Source organism: Tiliqua scincoides, chromosome 5 (genome assembly GCF_035046505.1).
Source record: "Tiliqua scincoides isolate rTilSci1 chromosome 5, rTilSci1.hap2, whole genome shotgun sequence".
NCBI classification, from domain to species: Eukaryota; Metazoa; Chordata; class Lepidosauria; order Squamata; family Scincidae; genus Tiliqua; species Tiliqua scincoides.
In genome coordinates, this window is record NC_089825.1 from 20388271 (window position 1) to 20405818 (window position 17548).

Below are 17548 nucleotides of genomic sequence, written 5' to 3' on the forward strand. Positions count from 1 at the left end.
AAACATGGTACTAGTTTGAGGGGGGGGGGTTTTGTAGTACAGAGGTGGCAGTCCTGAGGCAGCTGTCTGTATCACACCACCCCTGATGACACTATTATACAAAGACTGTGTTTCATTGGTGAGATCCATGGGCGGGTCTAAAATGCAGAAAACCTCTCTTTCCTTTATCGTTTGGGCCTGGTGAGGTAAAGCAAACAGTTCAGTGCAGAAAGAAAAGCAATTTCTGTGGACAGGTAGTGGCCATAGCAATACATGCCAGGATTGTTGATGCTGCTGGCTTGCTCTTTCCAGCAAACAAGGGCAGAGTCGACCAGCTGCTGACACCTTTCATTCCGTTGGGAAACAATTTGGACACTTTCTCAAAAGTGTTGGTGTCAGTTCTGATCCCACACTTCTGCTCCCCCCCACTCCAATACTGGTTTAAAGCAGTGGCTCTCTTGCTCTCACCCACCTTTGTGGGAAATTCATGGCACTTTCCAAGAAAAGGAAATTTGACCGAGTGAATCATTTCCCGCCAACTTCTTCAAAACCAGAGCTTCTTCATAAAGAACAATGGTTCACTTTGGACTGTGTGGCCATGGACAAGATCTCCAAGGACTATAGCCAGAGTTCACCAAAGCTGGGCTCTGTGATTCCTCCTTATGAAGCTCAGCGGGACCCCCATGCAGCTGCCTATTTTTCAAGCAAGCCCGTGCTTCCCTTGATCCAAAAAATGGGATGGGTAAGTCCTCATGGGAAGAAGGGAGAAATGGGAGCCAGGATACTGCTCCTCATCCAAGGTGATGGATACTGTTCAAACAGGTAGTGTCAATTTGGGAATACTGTATTAGAGTAATTTCCAATATGTTTGTTGAAAACTACACACATAGAGTGGGTTGATAGATGCAGCAAATATGCGGCACCTCTTTGTAAATGTGGTTCCTAGATTAGGTGTCTCTCTCTTGGGTGGAATATAAACAGTTCCTCCAGCTTTTTTGCTTGCCACTTTCCCTCTGAAAAATCCTGTTGCAGTCCTGGAAGGGAATCAGTCTCCCACCTGACTTTCATTGCTCTGCTCTTTCAGCCATTTTAAGTTATAACCACATTTTGAATTGTATCCACATTCTTTCCTCTTTCATCCAATCGTCCACACCATTCGTTCTTATGTATTTTTCTTTTATTTCTGTTTGTTTATGCATTGATATATAGTTATTTACATTTTTCGCCAGCGCCAATGAATTTGCAAGCAAAATCAGGCTGTGCTTTGAAATTCATCCATTTTTGACTTTCATCCATGCTCTGGGCCCTAACCAGACAAAAGTGCAACTCGTTGCTGCATCTGAGGAAAGAGAAATAAAATAAATTGGTTTGTTGATTTGCACGAATGATGAAGGGGGAAATGGAAGAGGAAGGATGCTAGTTTCTGTCTTAGATTAACCAGGATAGGATGTTAAAAAATTTACAGGTGAATCGACGTGCGTCAAGTTATGAGCGATTGGTAGACCACTTCCAGCACAGAGGAGATGCAGCGCTTTACTTGCTGAACAGAAATAAAGCCGGAGCAGGTACTCAACAAAAAGCCTTTGTAGACAAATGTTATGTTACACATCAGTCTGATGTTTTCTGTAAGTTGCAACTCTTCATGTTATCTCCGTGTTTAGAGGTCTTGCTCTGGACTGAGACTCTGGCCTAATTCTCTTCGAGGTGGTACACCTGTTTCTGGGCTGAACCACTTCATGCTGCATATGGGAGTTGGTATCGTGTGATAAACTGCATCTCCACCACCACCACCACCCCCCCGAATCCCATAAACACACATGCCCAGGTGGAAGACAATCAGCTTTCCATTTGGAGCATTATCTTGGTTTAGGGTGAAGGAAGGATTGCCCTGAAGCACACCAACCCAGTTCATGCTGCTAAATGTTGGAGTTTGTTTACTGAATGCAACTGCCATGATTACATAATCGGTGACTGGAAGGCTTGGGGTGAGGTGCTGGAACTTGGGCTCTCTGCAGTTAGGCTCTTGGGCCTCACCTCTTGCACCAACAGTGCTATGTTTCCATGCCAGTCTGACAGGTTGAGTTGTGTTTTTGAGGTGCCATCTAGGCTATTGTACTAGATGGGGGCTGGCCCTGAGGGTCAGCTGACTGAGCTGAGCATTCAGACAGCTGACCTCAAGAGCTACCGCATTTCCACTATGCCCTGATTGATGGATTCATGAAGACATGTTTCACCCAACGTGGTGCCTCCAAGGTGACTTACAACCACAAATTAAAAGCACAATTCACCATGATTTTGCAGGTACAAGTCCAAGTAGAACTCCTCACACAGCAGAGGCTTACCCCCCAGGTAAGACAGCAAATGTTCCCTTATTCAGAGGAGACCTCCACAACTGCCCCCGCCCCCCAGAATGCAGCAGTAACCTTTTTGGTGCTGCTGCATCAGCGGGGGTGGGGGGAAATTGATAGGATTGGGCTGTTAGGCTCTGTAACTGAGAAGGCCCTTTACCATGTCCCAGCCAAGCAAACCTGATGGCAACAGAACATGGAACTTGGCCTCAGATGAGGAACTTAGTGGAAAAATATCCTAATCCCAACCCAGCTGTGGCTTTATGGGGCCATAACCAGCAATTTGATTGTGCCTGCTTGTGGGTTTCCAGAGGCATCTAGCTGTCTGCTGGGGAAAGCAGGCTGTTGAATTGGTTGGATCTTTGTTATGATCTAGCAGGTCTCTTCTCATGTTCTTATTTATTATCAGTGGCATAGCTAAGGGATCTGGTACAAAAACACTTCCTGGGGTGTTAACAGTCTCTGGGGGGTCAGACGCCCAGAACACCCCCCCCGGGGGGGCATCTGGGAGATAGAGTGAGGCATTTCACAAAAACCAGAAGTGTCTTTCTAAGCCCTTCTGGAAGCCTTCTCAGGAACTCCTCCCAGACACCTCAGGATCCTCTGTCAAGGTGTGGATTGGCACCCCAAGGCATGGTACCCAGGGCAATGTATCCCCTGCTCCCTAGCGATGCCACTGTTTATTACCATCATTAATATTCACACCAAGAATAGCAGGGCTGGTCCAAGACGTCCTGGTGCCTGAGTTGGTGTGCCAAATGCTGTTCCCCTTATCTGGCAACATGCCAGTTTCTGCTCCTTCCACTCCTTGAAGTGGAAAAGGAAGTGGAGACACAGTTGCAGAGGAGATGTGGAAGAGAAGGGAGGAGAGTGGTGGCCTAGAGTGTCAGAGACACTAGACAGAGTGTCTAGTCCATTATTCTCCTCCACACCTCTTCTTCCTCTCTGTCCTCCTCTTCCAATCTAGGGAATGGGAGGAATAGGAGAAGTAGTGTAGGTAAGTGGGCACATAAGGGTTGGTGTCTCCTACTAATCTGCTGTCTGAGATGCCTACCTCTGCTGGCCTCATGAATGGGTTTGCCCTGAAGACTGACTTTCCATCTAAAGTGTAGGATTCACAATAGATACTCAAATTGTACTATATCAAGTTCATTATTATTATTTTTGCTCCCATTTGTTTAATGTTCAAACATTTTTTTGTTCACAATGAACCAACTTAAATCTCTATCTGCATTTGTGCCTCCCTCAGGTCATTCCATAGCACAGGTGAGGGGTCACCAGCTATATCTTAGCTCAGTTAAACCTGTGTTGGGCTACAATGGAGCCTATGGCTACCGAAGGAACACCCCGTCTCTGCGCAGAAGACCATCATCCTTTGGGATTCTTACCAAGTTGCCAATTTATTAGCTTTCTTTCACCAGCTACCTTCTTCCCCTTCTCCATCATAGTGTTAGTGCTGGACCACTGAGGTGCAAAGCTATATTTCTGCATGCAATGACAAATATCTCATTCACCACAGCTATGATGGACCAACTAATTGTGTGGGATTTGATTTCTAGTTTGTAGAGAGCTATTAGAATGCCTTGTCTATCTGCATATGATAAAGTAGCACCTAACCCACATCTTACTCATCTTTATGGTCAATATAGTACAGTTCATCCCCCTCTTCATACCCATAGCACAAGTTCCTCCCTTTCTGTCATGTTCCAGCCATACAGCTGGTGTTGCACTCTGCCTGGCTAATCTTCCTAAGCAAAGGGTCCCTCTCTGATTCATATGCATGCTTTCAGTGGCCCAGTGTTCCCCAGGCCCTGTGTGCTCCTGCTAGAGGTAGCCTAGATACTGGGAGCTAGAGAAGGTGTCTGTAATACTCACATGCACTGGCTATTTTGTTGTTAAGAAGAGTGGTTGTTAATGACCCAGGAGGTTAGTGTTTCCTTAATGGGAGCTGAAGTCTGAGAGATATCTGATCATCTCTCTGCAGTGTTAGTCATCAGAACTTGAAGGAGTTGACCTCCCCCCCCCCAACTTGTAAATGTTGTTGGACAATTCAGGAACTTCAGCAAGGAAGTGAAAGACAATCACAGACCCAGGCAGGGTCTTTGGACAGCTCCTGTGTCTTTCTTCCAATGGTTTTGTTTTCAGCAGTGATCAGCTTTGGTTGAGCTGCAGCAACCACAAAAATGATGTTTGAGGGTTGCCAGGTGATTCTTGAAAGGACAATTCTAGTGCCATTGGATCACATGGGTGAATTCTCTTATGTCTGCTCATTGGGGACAAATGAAGCATTTCAGAGCGATGTAAAGGCATGACAAATGCAGACTTGCCTTAGACCTTTTATTAAGATGTCATTGCTTGCAAACATCCAATATTTCTAGAAACACTGATGGAATTGATGGAACACAGAATGCACCAAGCAGCTAAGTCTCTTGTTAGAATCTTCTTAAGCCTAAGACATTAGAATGTGGTGGGCAGCCCAATTCTACTGAGGGTTTACATGGTGGATCTCGCAATCCACTGCAGTAAGTCCCAGTCCAGCATTGTAAAATATGCTCCACTGTTCTGAACTGTGGGACCGCCAGTACAAATAGCTGGAGGCCCTGCAGGTGCAGCAATGTTTAACCCAGGCCATGTTGGAGCAGGTAAAGTGATGGCAGGGGCAAATCATAGGCAGTTCAAACAAGGATTGGCATGGGGAGTGGAGCAGGCAAGGGGCAGTTTAAGGGCTGGAGGGGGGATGGATCTTGATGGTAGTCATGCACACTGGGATCCTATTCTCCTATTCCTGGTCTGATACCCCCCACCCCCACCCCAGGCTTCTTAGACTTACGTCAGCTAAATAGCTGGCATAGGTGACAAGGAGACACATTGGCAGCCAGGCAACTTAGGAAGCTAAGCAAAACATATTTTTATTTACCTCTCCTTGGAATAGGAGCATTTGGAAGATGCTTTAGTGAATTCCCAATACTTCCGAACATATGTCATAGTTGACAACGTAGTCCATATCAGTGATCAGAGACAGCTGAATAGCTTGCTGTGTTTTAGGGCCCAATCCTATTCAACTTTCCAGTACCAATGCAGCCCTGAGATAAGGGAAAAAAAGTTCCCTTACCTTGAGGAGGCCTCTGTGACTGCCCCTCCCACCACAAGATTCACCTCATGCCCTACTGGCGTGGCTGTATCAGTGCAGGAAAGTGGGACAGGATTGAACCCTTAGTCTGAAAATCCAAAAGGTGACCCCATAATGGTAAAAAATATCTTTAAAAATGTGCTGCCTTGTAATGATACCCAAAAATCTGCTACCTGGAACAGGTCTTTTTACCCTGTCATCTATCCAAGCACTGATCAGAATTAAAACGATCTAGCTCCAGCAAAGTGACAATATCATGTACCTCCAGTCCAGACCATGCCTGAGAAGAGCACAGTGCTCAGCTGACAGCTATATGAATGTAATTTTTTGACCTCAATTTTCTACAAAATAGATGCACCCTAATCCAGAGAGACATATTTATTTATTTATTTGGGGATCTTATATCCTATCTTTCTGCTTCCAAGAAAGCTAACAAGGCAGCTTATAATTCATTTAAAACAATCATAGTTCATGCTGCTAAAAATCATAAAAACACAATTTAAAAGAAACAAACTTTTATAATATAAAAAGCTTTATAAAAGCTTATAATTCATTTAAAACAATCATAGTTCATGCTGCTAACAATCATAAAAACACAATTTAAAAGAAACAAACAATTTAAAAGAAACAAAACAGCAGCACATATAATTGGTCAGCAGTAAAATAGCAATAGACCAATACTGTACTTAAATTATATGTTAAAAGCCTCCTGGAGTTAAAAAAAAAAAAAGTCTTTGATAGAAGGGCAAGGCTTTCCAGAGCTCACATGTGATAGCAGATAGCAACATATCATGATGCTGTTGATGCACATTTATTCTCAAGTCCCTGTCTGCATCATGGTGTTTATACAGGCTTTACAGGTATCTCTTTTGAAGCAGCTATATATCTACCAGTTTTTACACCCAACTTGTTGCCTACCACTGCAGACAGATTGGAACCTTGAGAATAGAACTTGCTCAGATTTTGACATCATTGGGGCTTGGTGTGCTACTTCTACATTCTGGTGTCCCAAATGGATGGAAAACAGAATCAGCCTGTCTGTCTAACACAGAAGTGTCAAACTCGTTTCATACCAAGGGCTGAATGACATTCATGATGCCTGCTGAGGGCCGGAAGTGATGTCGTTAGGCAGGAAGTGATGTCATTAAACAACTCATAACCAAAAATAAGCACTTTTTCCTCACTTAGGAATTCATTAACTACAAATAACAGAAGAGAAAACATGCAAACCTTTATCATATTTCAAGATATGGGAGAGCCCAACTTTTGTGGGGGCTGCCCTTTTAGCAGTAACACCTCAGCACTGCTCAGCAGCTGAGAACCTGAGGGCCAGATAAAAAGCTTCCATGAGCCACATCCGACCCCCGGGCCTTATGTTTAACACCCCTGGTCTAACAAGTGGTAATTTAATGAACGAGCTGGAATCCCTAGCATGTATACACTGCTGAAACAGAGACACCTGCGTTGGCTTGGTCATGTCGTCAGAACGGATAATAGCCGGATCCCAAAGAATCTCCTCTGTGGAGAACTTGTGCAAGGAAAGTGCCCTACAGGTAGACCATAGCTGCAATACATCTGCAAGAGGGATCTGAAGGCCTTAGGAGTGGACCTCAACAGGTGGGAAACCCTTGCCTCTGAGCAGCCCGCTTGGAGGCAGGCTGTGCAGCATGGCCTTTCCCAGTTTGAAGAGACACTTGGCCAACAGACCGAGGCAAAGAGGCAAAGAAGGAAGGCCCACAGCCAGGGAGACAGACCAGGGACAGACTGCACTTGCTCCCAGTGTGGAAGGGATTGTCACTCCCAAATTGGCCTTTTCAGCCACACTAGACGCTGTGCCAGAACCACCATCCAGAGCGCGATACCATAGTCTTTTGAGACTGAAGGTTGCCAACAAGGAGGAGGATATTTTAAGTTAATAGGCACCCCAAATTCATTATATTAACGTTTTTGAAAATGTACAAATGCATTTGCATATAATTATTGTACTGATTAAAAATCAAACAAATAATCAACTACCAATATTTAATTGACAGACACATTTAGTTTGCATATTCCTTCGTATGTCTGGATCTGCAGTCTGTCCTGGATTTAATGGGAGCTCTGGCATTTAAAAGACCTCTGTGTGCTTGGGGCTGTACGTAGCCGACTGCATCAAACAAATGTATTCAATCACAGAACATGCACAGCTGTTCTCACATCAGAGGCTTGGCATCCAACACATATGTGAGAATTATCTTAACTATATGTACACAAAATTTACTACAGGCACTGGATACACAGTCAAGGGGGCCCTCACCAGCAAAAGAGATTTCAAAATGAAAGCATTTCAATGATCAGGCTGTAAAGATGCATATGCGTCACTGAGTTGCGCTTGGTTTAAATGTCAGTGAAACACTGTTGATGCAGAACCTCTGCCCAGATGGCTCAGGACCGTCGTTGAACACGTGGCCCAGGTGGGCATCACACTGCAAAAGAAGAACAGGTTTGACTGTAGTGCCAATATCTTAAATTAAGGCACATCTGTTTAAATGAAGCATGTTCATGCGTTTCCAAATAACCGAGGTATAAAGTGAAACATCTCCTAGCTAAACTACTTGTGAAAAGATCCCTTTCCTGTGTCAAATGGCTTCCTAGGTCAGACACAATCAGCTGGGTCATATACAAACAGTTGGTTTGAAATCTTGATTTGTTGGGGATGTATGTATCAGGCAGAGATGTAGCTACTGCAAAAATTTTTCCCACCTCCCCAAGCACTTTGGTGGCCTCAGTACTTCTCAGGACTCAGAAGGCCTGCCAGAAGCCTTAGAAATACACTTCTGGTTTTAGCTAAAAATGGGTTTCTAAGGCTTTCGGCAGGCCTTCTGAGACCCAAGTAGGCCGTGTGGCCTCCCCAGGCCTCAGAAAGGCACCTCCCTGACACCCCAGGCACAACTCCTGAGGGAATTGGCCCCCTAGCCCCCCTTTAGCTACGCCACTGGTATCAAGGACAGTGATGATGGCTGGATGGAGTACCTGGCATTTGTAACTGAATTTCAATGTTTCCATTAGTATGGAAACATACTAATATTCTATAGACCTTTTGTGTGAATTTGATTTCTTAATACTAAAATAGAAAAAAGTAAGCTTTATTAAGGACAGAACTTCAGAACCAGTTGATAATATGAATTAAATGTGAGATTATCACTCCTGTGAGAGCCTCACTGTTAAATTAATGGGTGCTTCTGTATGCTGGAAAACTCATTGAGATTTTCAATACAGATTCCACATGCATAATCAACCAAGGGGCAGAACATGAAATGCCACATCAGCATTTGTAAATTTATGTCATCCAGACAAAGAGGTCTGGACGACTTGGACATTTATTCATTACTTTGTGGCTTTTTAATTGGTCCTAATAAAAAGGAATTTTCTTCACTGTGACTTCTAGATTTTATTGTATGACTGACTTCTTACATGTGCTACTCTGCTCAATCCTATGTATGTTTACTCAGAGGTAAGTTTCACTGATTAACACAACTTACTCCCATGCAAGAATGCATATAAGTTCAAACTACCTCTTTTTTGAAATATAGCCCACAATGGTATATATTACTGGCAGAATGGGCAGCAAAATGGCAGATGCGCTTCAATGTCAGTAAGTGTAAAGTCATGCACATTGGGGCAAAAAATCAAAACTTCACATATAGGCTGATGGGTTCTGAGCTGTCTGTGACAGATCAGGAGAGAGATCTTGGGGTGGTGGTGGACAGGTCAATGAAAGTGTCGACCCAATGTGCGGCGGCACTGAAGAAGGCAATTCTATGCTTGGGATCATTAGAAAAGGTATTGATAACAAAACGGCTAATATTATAATGCTGTTGTACAAATCTATGGTAAGGCCACACCTAGAGTATTGCATCCAGTTCTGGTCACCACATCTCAAAAAGGAAATGGGAAAGGTGCAAAAGAGAGTGACTAAGATGATTACTGGGCTGGGGCGCCTTCCTTATGAGGAAAGGCTACGGCATTTGGGCCTCTACAGTCTAGAAAGGAGACACCTGACGGGGGACATGATTGAGACATACAAAACTGTGCATGGGAAGGATAAAGTGGATAGAGAGATGCTCTTTACACTCTCACATAACACCAGAACCAGGGGACATCCACTAAAATTGAGTGTTGGGAGAGTTAGGACAGACAAAAGAAAATATTTCTTTACTCAGCATGTGGTTGGTCTGTGGAACTCCTTGCCACAGGATGTGGTGATGGCATCTGGCCTGGATGCCTTTAAAAGGGGATTGGACAAGTTTCTGGAGGAAAAATCCATTACAGGTTACAAGCCATGCTGAGTATGTGCAACCTCCTGATTTTAGAAATGGGCTATATCAGAATGCCAGATGCAAGGGAGGGCACCGGGATGCAGGTCTCTTGTTATCTGGTGTGCTCCCTGGGGCATTTAGTGGGCCGCTGTGAGATACAGGAAGCAGGACTAGATGGGCCTATGGCCTGATCCAGTGGGGCTGTTCTTATGTTCTTATCTGGGATCAATTTCACGGTATGCAGCCTATCTTTGCATATCTATCTTTAGACAGATATATGTGGTTGTAAATGAAAACAGTGAAGCATGCTTTTGTCCTTACTTCTCAACTCACATGATAGTTGGAATGGGCTGTAGCTCAGTACTAGAGCAAATGCTTTGCATGTAGAAGGTTCCATGTTCCCCGTATCTCCAAGAAGAACTGGGAAACCTCCAGCTCTGAAAATCTGCTGCCAGTCAAACCGAGCAAGAAGGACCACTGATCTCAGGATATAACAACTTTGTATATTAGGCAAATGGAATACAATTCTTGCCTTGAAAAACCATCTGGGCTTCCTTCTAGACAAATATACCTGTTTGCAAATGACTTCCATGCCATTGGATCCTAATGAATGATCAGGCCGTCTCAGGATATTAGTATTCCTTTCATCTGTGCCATGTGTCCCCTCTGCTTCGGAGAAGGAAGGCCACCCTGTCCCAGAATCATACTTTGCTTTTGAGCTATTAAGGAGAACAAAGTGGAATATTAATAATTATTTTCTTGTGTGTGTGCGTGTGCTTATGTGTGTGTTGCTATGTTCAAGAACGTTCCACAGACTCAACAGGGATTGTTTCTAACTAATGCATGCAGAACTAGGAAGACCATTACATCCTATTACTGTAGCTCAAATGGTTTATATATAAACCATTGATAAAATCCTTGGTTACTTGCACTAGTGTGGGTAGAAAAAAGAGCAAAGGAATAGCCACACTTTAATTGAATCATTCCTTTTTACAAATGAGTTTTTTGAAGCTGTTCAGTTCTAGGGACAAGTACATTATTACCACTGTAAACAAAATCAATGCTACTTTTAACCCTCCATATATTGTATACTATTACTATATAGAGGAGCTTTCTTGCAGCATTCCAGAACCAATATTCTTTAGTGGCACCTAGTGGTGGATGCAAATGGTGGCAATCTTAATTATGGAATCAAAAGGCAATCTTCTCTCATGCTTCAACCAAAACATCTCTAAAGAAAAGCAAAACACAGGTTTTTTTGCCTTTAAAATGATTGATGCTTGCAATTGTTCCATACTCAAAGAACAACTAGGGCTTTAGAAGTTATTTTTTGAAATAAAAAAGGGACTGTGGGGTTGGGGCGGAAGGGAGGGAAGGAGAGATACAGTCATAAATGAGAATTTAATAAAATTCCACTGATTTCAGTGTGAGATATTTAAGCATCACAATTGAAATCAGGGAAATACGCCCATTACCCACTTCCTGTGCTGTTTCTTTAAGCAATCACTCATGTCTGAAATTGGAGTGGGGGGGGCAGATGGGGGGAACTGCTTAACATAACAGACTGCAATGAAGTATGGCAGAAGAATCAATGGCCACTAAGCACAATGTCTACATGCTATTTCCAGGTCAGGATTAGATGGGTCTTTGATCTGATGCAGCATGGGGAGGGGGATAGTTTCACTTCTCCCACACTTCTTTCAGTGAGTGCACACACCCCACAGACACCTGTACTTCAGATGTGAACAAAGCATGCACAAACATGGCTACCCCATCCTCCCTGGTTTTGCACCAAGTCCTTTCCTGATGCCCCAAGGGGCAAGAGTGCTGGCAAGAACTGACAGCATTGATTATATGCTCAGGTGTTTGTTGGTGGTGGTGGTGAAGGAGAATTCAAAGCAAGACTCCTACAATGATACTGTCTCTATACTGGACACTGTTGTGTTTTGCAATGGACACAAAACTTTGCTAGTTCACCATTGTGTCTTCTCTACATGAAGTTTATGTTAACTTGCTTCAAGAAGCCACCTGCCAACAATCTGGCTTATTAAAATGGATCCCAACCACAACGATCCCTGTGTGGTTTATTTATAGGTCCACTGCTTTAGATTTTCTGCCAGAAACATTTTAGTGGCCACCCAAATACCAAAGCTGTTCAAAATTCTATTTGAAGTATTTTGCTAGAGCACTGATGAATAAATGGACATCCCCAAAAAATGCGCGTTAGATTAGCTCTCAATACACCATACCTCCAACATATGTCATTTGCTTTGATCTCTATTTAAGCTATCCTGAAGGCAGTCAAGATATTTTAAGAAGTATGATCCTTGACTAAAATGTTCTAACTGGATTGAAGCTTGATGTTCCATTAAAGTTCTGTAATTTGCTGTCAATAAAAGCCCAGGCTTACATTCCGTGTATTTCTAATCCTCAGTGAGTGTTTTGTAGAAGAAAACAGTAAGCTACATACAGCACAGAAATACAATGGATACATTTTACATGCGCAGGGATAAAGATGCTTCTTAAGAGGTCGTGTTAAAATTTTGCATTCAGGTCTAGACCTGTACTAGACCCAGAAATACTCAAGTAACCAGTGCAGATGCACAAGAACTGGTTAATTATTGTGCCTTTTGCTCTCTGTCCCAGTCAAAAGTCAGAACTCAAAACCAGTTGATATTTCTGGACATTCTCTGGGGCAGCTCTGCTGCACAGAGTGTGATACTTAACAAACTGCAAGGGTCCCGGGGCATGATAACAAGTAGGTTCCCCATAAAAGAGAAAGTCATCTGCTTGAAAGGCTCAAGTTAGAAAGAAAGAAAGAAAGAAAGAAAGAAAGAAAGAAAGAAAGAAAGAAAGAAAGAATTCCCTCCTCCTGGCTCGTAAAAGTTGATGCTTAAAAATATAGGAAGTGCGTTTTGATTTTTGTATCTATTTCTCATGGTCCAGTCCTGTCTGCTTGTGACCATTTATTTGTCTAGCTTTTGTCTGCTTGTGAGCTTGTCTAGCCCTCCTCTGCCCTGATCTGATTCAGCACCCACCCAACCCCAGTTCCTTGTTTCCCCCTTAAATCAAAGATCTTCTGAATTACCTATTACCAGGTATACTTTTCAGACACATGTTAACATGTGCACATGGGAAAAATTTGCTTTGTGTGCTGGGATGCAATGACATCGTTCAGGGATTTGGCAAAAGAAGAGAGAGGTGAGGGTGAAGGTGCGACAAACAAACCTTATTGCAAGGTGGTTTACAAATGCAGGAAAGGGAATAAAAGGCAATGTATTGTCTCTTAGCCATTCACACAGCTAGGCCCTAATTTGAATCGGTTGATATGCAAGAGTGAAAAGGGGAAGGAAGAAATCCTTAAAAAGGAAAAGGGGCACAATGATGCAAGCATGGAGAGGGGAAGGAAGGAAAGAGAAAAACAGAAGGAATTTTAGAGGGTTACCCAGGGGGAACTGAAAAACTGGAGGTTTTGCAGCCCTGGAGAAAAAAGGGCAGAGCGGGGGTGTCAGGCAACACGTATCAAGGTGCACACTTAGTCTGCGCTGATAAACTTTGCATTTTTAAAAATTTTTTGAAACATTTGTATCCTGCCTTATCACAAAGGCTCTAGGACAGCCATTTTTAACTTTTTTCATCTTACAACACACTGACAAGGCACTAAAATTGTCAAGACAGGTCATCAGTTACTATTGACAAGGCACACCACATTGCCAGTGGGAAGCTCACACCTTCCAATGGTCCTACTAATAAATGACCCTCCCCAAAACTCCCGTTGCACACTTGTAGACCATTCACAGCACGTCAATGAGCCATAGCACACTAATTGAAAATTGCTGCTCCAAATTCTCCTTCAGCCACAAAGCTCACTGAGTGAACTTGGCTCAGCAATTGTCTGACCACATAACCGACCTCGCAGGGCTGCTTTGAGGATATAATTGGGAAAGCGTCATGTACTGGTGCACCTGAGATCTTTGAAAGGATGGAAACAAATGTGATAAATAAAAATGAAACATATTACCAGTAGACTCCTACCTGAACAGTGGGGCGTTGCAGCAGACACAGTGGTACATCCCAGACTCTGTGTTAGTCAGATAGATTCCACTAAAAGGCTTCAAAAATGGCAGGTTAAGATTTGAATTCAAAAGTTACTTCCTTCTCCAGAATCAGCTAGTAATGCCACTATAGATACATAATCAATTTGCACGATCAGCATAGTGAAACACTGCTATCCTGCAATATCCCCCTTCCATTTGATGGGGATGTCCGAGCCAAAGGGCAATTCTACCTCACTCATGTTTAAGCCAATTCAAATGAGGACATGAATATGGACCTCTGGAGGGTCAGGAAGGACTTCTTTGCACAATGCATGATTTACAACACCACAAGATGTGGCAATGGCATCTGGCCAAAGCAGCTTGAAAAGGGGGTTGGAAAAATTGGTGGAGGATGGTTCAGTCTATGGGTAAGGTTCAGAGTGAATAGGCCACAGATGGCCAGTTGCTTGGTAGTGGGAGAAGCAATCTTCATAACCCGCTCGTGGGCTTTGCATCCCAGTAAGACTCTTATGTTCTTTTTTAACTTCTTTACCAACTTACCTGTGCATTTCAAAATGTTAAAAATAAAAACAACAACAATTATATTCCATGCAAGACTAGGGAATCCACACAGCTTTTACTAGAATATATATTGCTCATTGTGAGTCAAACTACATGAGATGCCAGCAAATCTTTGTCTTCAAACATGAGTTTGCCCCAGTTACCTGTAAAGTTGTGGGCAGTGTAATGGAGATACGCAAGATCCCTTGAGGAGATAGATCAAATGGGCCACTGTGGTGACAACAGTGGCCCCTTGCTCTGACAGGTATGGGAAGCATGAGGTTAATACTGGGATTGCAGTGAGGGTGCTGCACAGCTGCAGTCACTTGAAGGCAACAGGGCCCTCAGGGATAAAAGCAGCACCTGGAAGGAAGAAGTGCAGGTAACAGAAGGAGGAGAGAGGACTGGCTGATAGACCAGCTGACTGACTAACAGATTGAGGGACTAATGAATTGGCTGATGGACTACTGGACCCTCTGTCTGGCCAATGGACTAACTGACTGATGAATGGGCAGGAGGATGAATAGACTGCTGGAGACTAGTGCATGGCTGCCACACCCACGAGCTGCTGAGAACCACGGTGTTGCTGTAGTGGCCAGAGAAGCTGGTGGTGAGAAGGAAGGAAGGAGAACCTCTGCAGGTTGAACAGGAGCCACCCTGGTGGTGGGGTCCAGCAGTGCTGCACTGCAGAACTAAGGCCACTGATGGGGAAAGAAGGGAAACTAATTAGCTTAAAGTGGACCTAATTTCTATACAGGAATGGGAATTTGGCAAAACAGGCAGGGGGAATGATTTGAAGCACAAGGCTACTAACAGACCTTCTTTTCCCTCTGCAGTTTATCCCCCAGGACCCCATGTTATTTCCCCCCTTAGAAGTGAGCTCAGCAATGTGAAAAGTGGCCCAAGGAAGAAAGATTTCAAAGGGAAAAGAGGGGAGTCAGGTTGAATGCTTCCTGTGCATGCTGCATCCATGCGTTTTTGCATTATCAGTTGATCTCCCTACCTCACTGGTGTACCTGGGGGGTCTAAGGGGGACAAGTGCCACCAGGCATCACACCTGCAGCGCTGCCACCACCATTAACTGCCCCTGTGGCTGCTCTGGTTTTTTTGCTGTTTTTTCAACATGAAAGATGCAGGCCAAGCTCAGATCAGCTGCCTACATCTTTCACTTTGGAAAAAAAAGACAAAAAGAAAAAACCAGGGCATTTGCAGTGGCTGTGCACCACTCTAATCAGCTGCCCACTTTTTCGGTTTGTTTTCAAAGCAAAAGACGTAGGTGTTCGATCTGAGCACCACCCATGTCTTTCACTTTGGGGAAAAAAGAAAGAAAAGAACAGGTTGGCTGTTAGGAGCAGGGAGCAATTGCTCAGAGCCTGCCGGAAGTAATTGCAGTGATGTCATCATGTCAACGCAATGACTTCCAAGTGATGTGGGGGGCAGTATGTGCATTCCTGGTTCCCAGGTGGCAGAACAGTCAGGAATGCCAGTGTCCTACCTGTCACCCTCTTACATGGGACTGAGACAGGACACATTTAAAAACTAAGATCTGTTGCCATCACTGCAGTTTGGTCTTAATACAAATGCATAATACAAACAGTTAGGGAATGAACGGTTACATACAATGTGCCTGCCTATATGTTTAGTACTTAACCTTTTGATTCATACCAACCCACCATTCAGAACTAAGAAAGATGTATAAATTCAGCCTAACACCCCTTCTCCTTGACAGAATTGGATCACTTTGGCTTACCAGTTCGGTTCCTTTCTCTCTGGTGACATAAAACTGCTCAGGAGTCAATTTCTTTTGCCAGTCAACGCTCAATTCATTGTACCTTGTCAGAGAGCCCATGCTTTTATCTGGAAAGGTGGAAGAGTGAGAAGCACACCTGAATGTGCTGATGTGCAGATTGACGGGTATGAGCAGCCAAATGTTGAACATTATGCCCAACTGGAGGCTGCCCACATGTCCCAGAAGGAAAGCTATAATTACATGCAGAGGAAGGGGAAAACAGAGCATGGAGGCAGCTGACAAGGTGCAGAAAGATGGCACACTTGGAACAGCTGCCAAGTGTGAATCTTTACATTGACAGCCGCAGAATACGCTAGAAAACCGTCAAAGGTTCATTTTCAAGCAGGAGATGTTTAATGGGGCTCAGAGTGCAATAAAAAAGGGATACAGTTAAAGGAAAAAAACTTTATAAGGAAACAAAATTGTCTCAGACATATCAAACTTGCCACCAGCTCTTCCCTTCTCCAGTGGCCCCATCTGAGCGGAGGATGTAGCCCAGTGAAAGAACACTAGGGTTGCATGTGGAAGGTCCCAGGTAAGGTTAGACAGTGCTTTCTCTGAAACCCTGGAGTGGAAAGTGGTTTCCAGCCAGCTTGGACAACGCTGAGCAAATGAATCTAGAGAAAACCCACCGCCTCTAATTGCAAATCAATTAGAATTCCTTCCATAAGAATGTGGTGACTCACTGACTCCTACCAGTAGTGTAGCTGGAGGGGGGATCAAAGTGCTAAGTTTTGCAGGCACCTGAACGTGCCATTCCGGTGTGCTCAGCTGCCTGCAAAACTTAGCGCTCTGACTCTCCTCTAGCTATGCCACTGAGTCCAACAAAGACAACCAAATGCAATCAGGCGGAGAACTGGATTTTCTTGAACCTTTAAGAACAGGTCTGGAAACTTCCCACAGATGCAGCTTCTCACCTGGGCAGTGGGGGGTGTGAAAAGACACCTGCCCACAAGTCGTCTTCTGCTGAGCAATTAAAGATAAGGGGAGCCTCTACCTTCAAGTAGGTAGACACCAACCACATCCTGTGGCAGGGAGTTCCACAGGAGGACGGAGGCAGCTCTTGGGGCTGGACAGAAGAGGAGGGGAGCAGCAGGGCCGAGAAGCGCCCCGGCGCCGCTGGCATTTGGCCCCGCCAGAGCCAGGCGCAGCGCCGCCCTTGCCCGTACCCGCGTCGGTGCGCGTCGCGTCGGATCCCACCCGGGCGCCGCTGCGAGCAGCCCCAGGAAGCGCCCCCCGAAGCAGCGGCTGCAGAGCGGGGAGTCTTCGGAGCAGCCGCGCCATGGCTGCCTGCAGGGCGCTCGGCCAGCGCAGGAGCCCAGGAACCTCCCCAGCCCGGGGAAGCGAACGCCCCGACCCGCCGTGGGGATGCTCCGCCCTGCCCGCGTGATCTCTCGTCGCCAGCA

General features: G+C 44.6%; 2 protein-coding genes across 2 annotated transcripts; one reads left to right on the plus strand and one right to left on the minus strand.

The window, feature by feature from the left end:
- Positions 1-466: 466 nt before the first annotated feature.
- Positions 467-3734, plus strand: LOC136651339 (sperm microtubule associated protein 1-like). Its single transcript, XM_066627626.1, has 3 exons — positions 467-721; positions 1445-1544; positions 3577-3734. The coding sequence occupies exons 1-3, from the start codon at positions 467-469 to the stop codon at positions 3732-3734; spliced, it is 513 nt and encodes a 170-aa protein (XP_066483723.1).
- A 2086-nt stretch (positions 3735-5820) lies between these two features.
- Positions 5821-17513, minus strand: MSRB2 (methionine sulfoxide reductase B2). Its single transcript, XM_066627793.1, has 5 exons — positions 17312-17513; positions 16104-16210; positions 13791-13867; positions 10327-10474; positions 5821-7922 (listed from the first exon to the last, which is right to left on the minus strand). The coding sequence occupies exons 1-5, from the start codon at positions 17424-17426 to the stop codon at positions 7815-7817; spliced, it is 555 nt and encodes a 184-aa protein (XP_066483890.1). The 5' UTR covers positions 17427-17513; the 3' UTR covers positions 5821-7814.
- Positions 17514-17548: the final 35 nt, after the last annotated feature.

Coding starts and splice junctions, on each gene's coding strand:
- MSRB2 (XM_066627793.1), bottom strand. CDS start 17,426: ATGGCGCGGCTGCTCCGAAGACTCCCCGCTCTGCAGCCGCTGCTTCGG. Junction 13,868..16,103: donor GAGAGAAAGGAACCGAACTG/GTAAGCCAAAGT, acceptor CCATTTTTGAAG/CCTTTTAGTGGAATCTATCT. Junction 7,923..10,326: donor TGGAAGTCATTTGCAAACAG/GTATATTTGTCT, acceptor CTTCTTTTGCAG/TGTGATGCCCACCTGGGCCA.
- LOC136651339 (XM_066627626.1), top strand. CDS start 467: ATGGCACTTTCCAAGAAAAGGAAATTTGACCGAGTGAATCATTTCCCG. Junction 722..1,444: donor TGATCCAAAAAATGGGATGG/GTAAGTCCTCAT, acceptor AAAAATTTACAG/GTGAATCGACGTGCGTCAAG. Junction 1,545..3,576: donor CAGAAATAAAGCCGGAGCAG/GTACTCAACAAA, acceptor TGCCTCCCTCAG/GTCATTCCATAGCACAGGTG.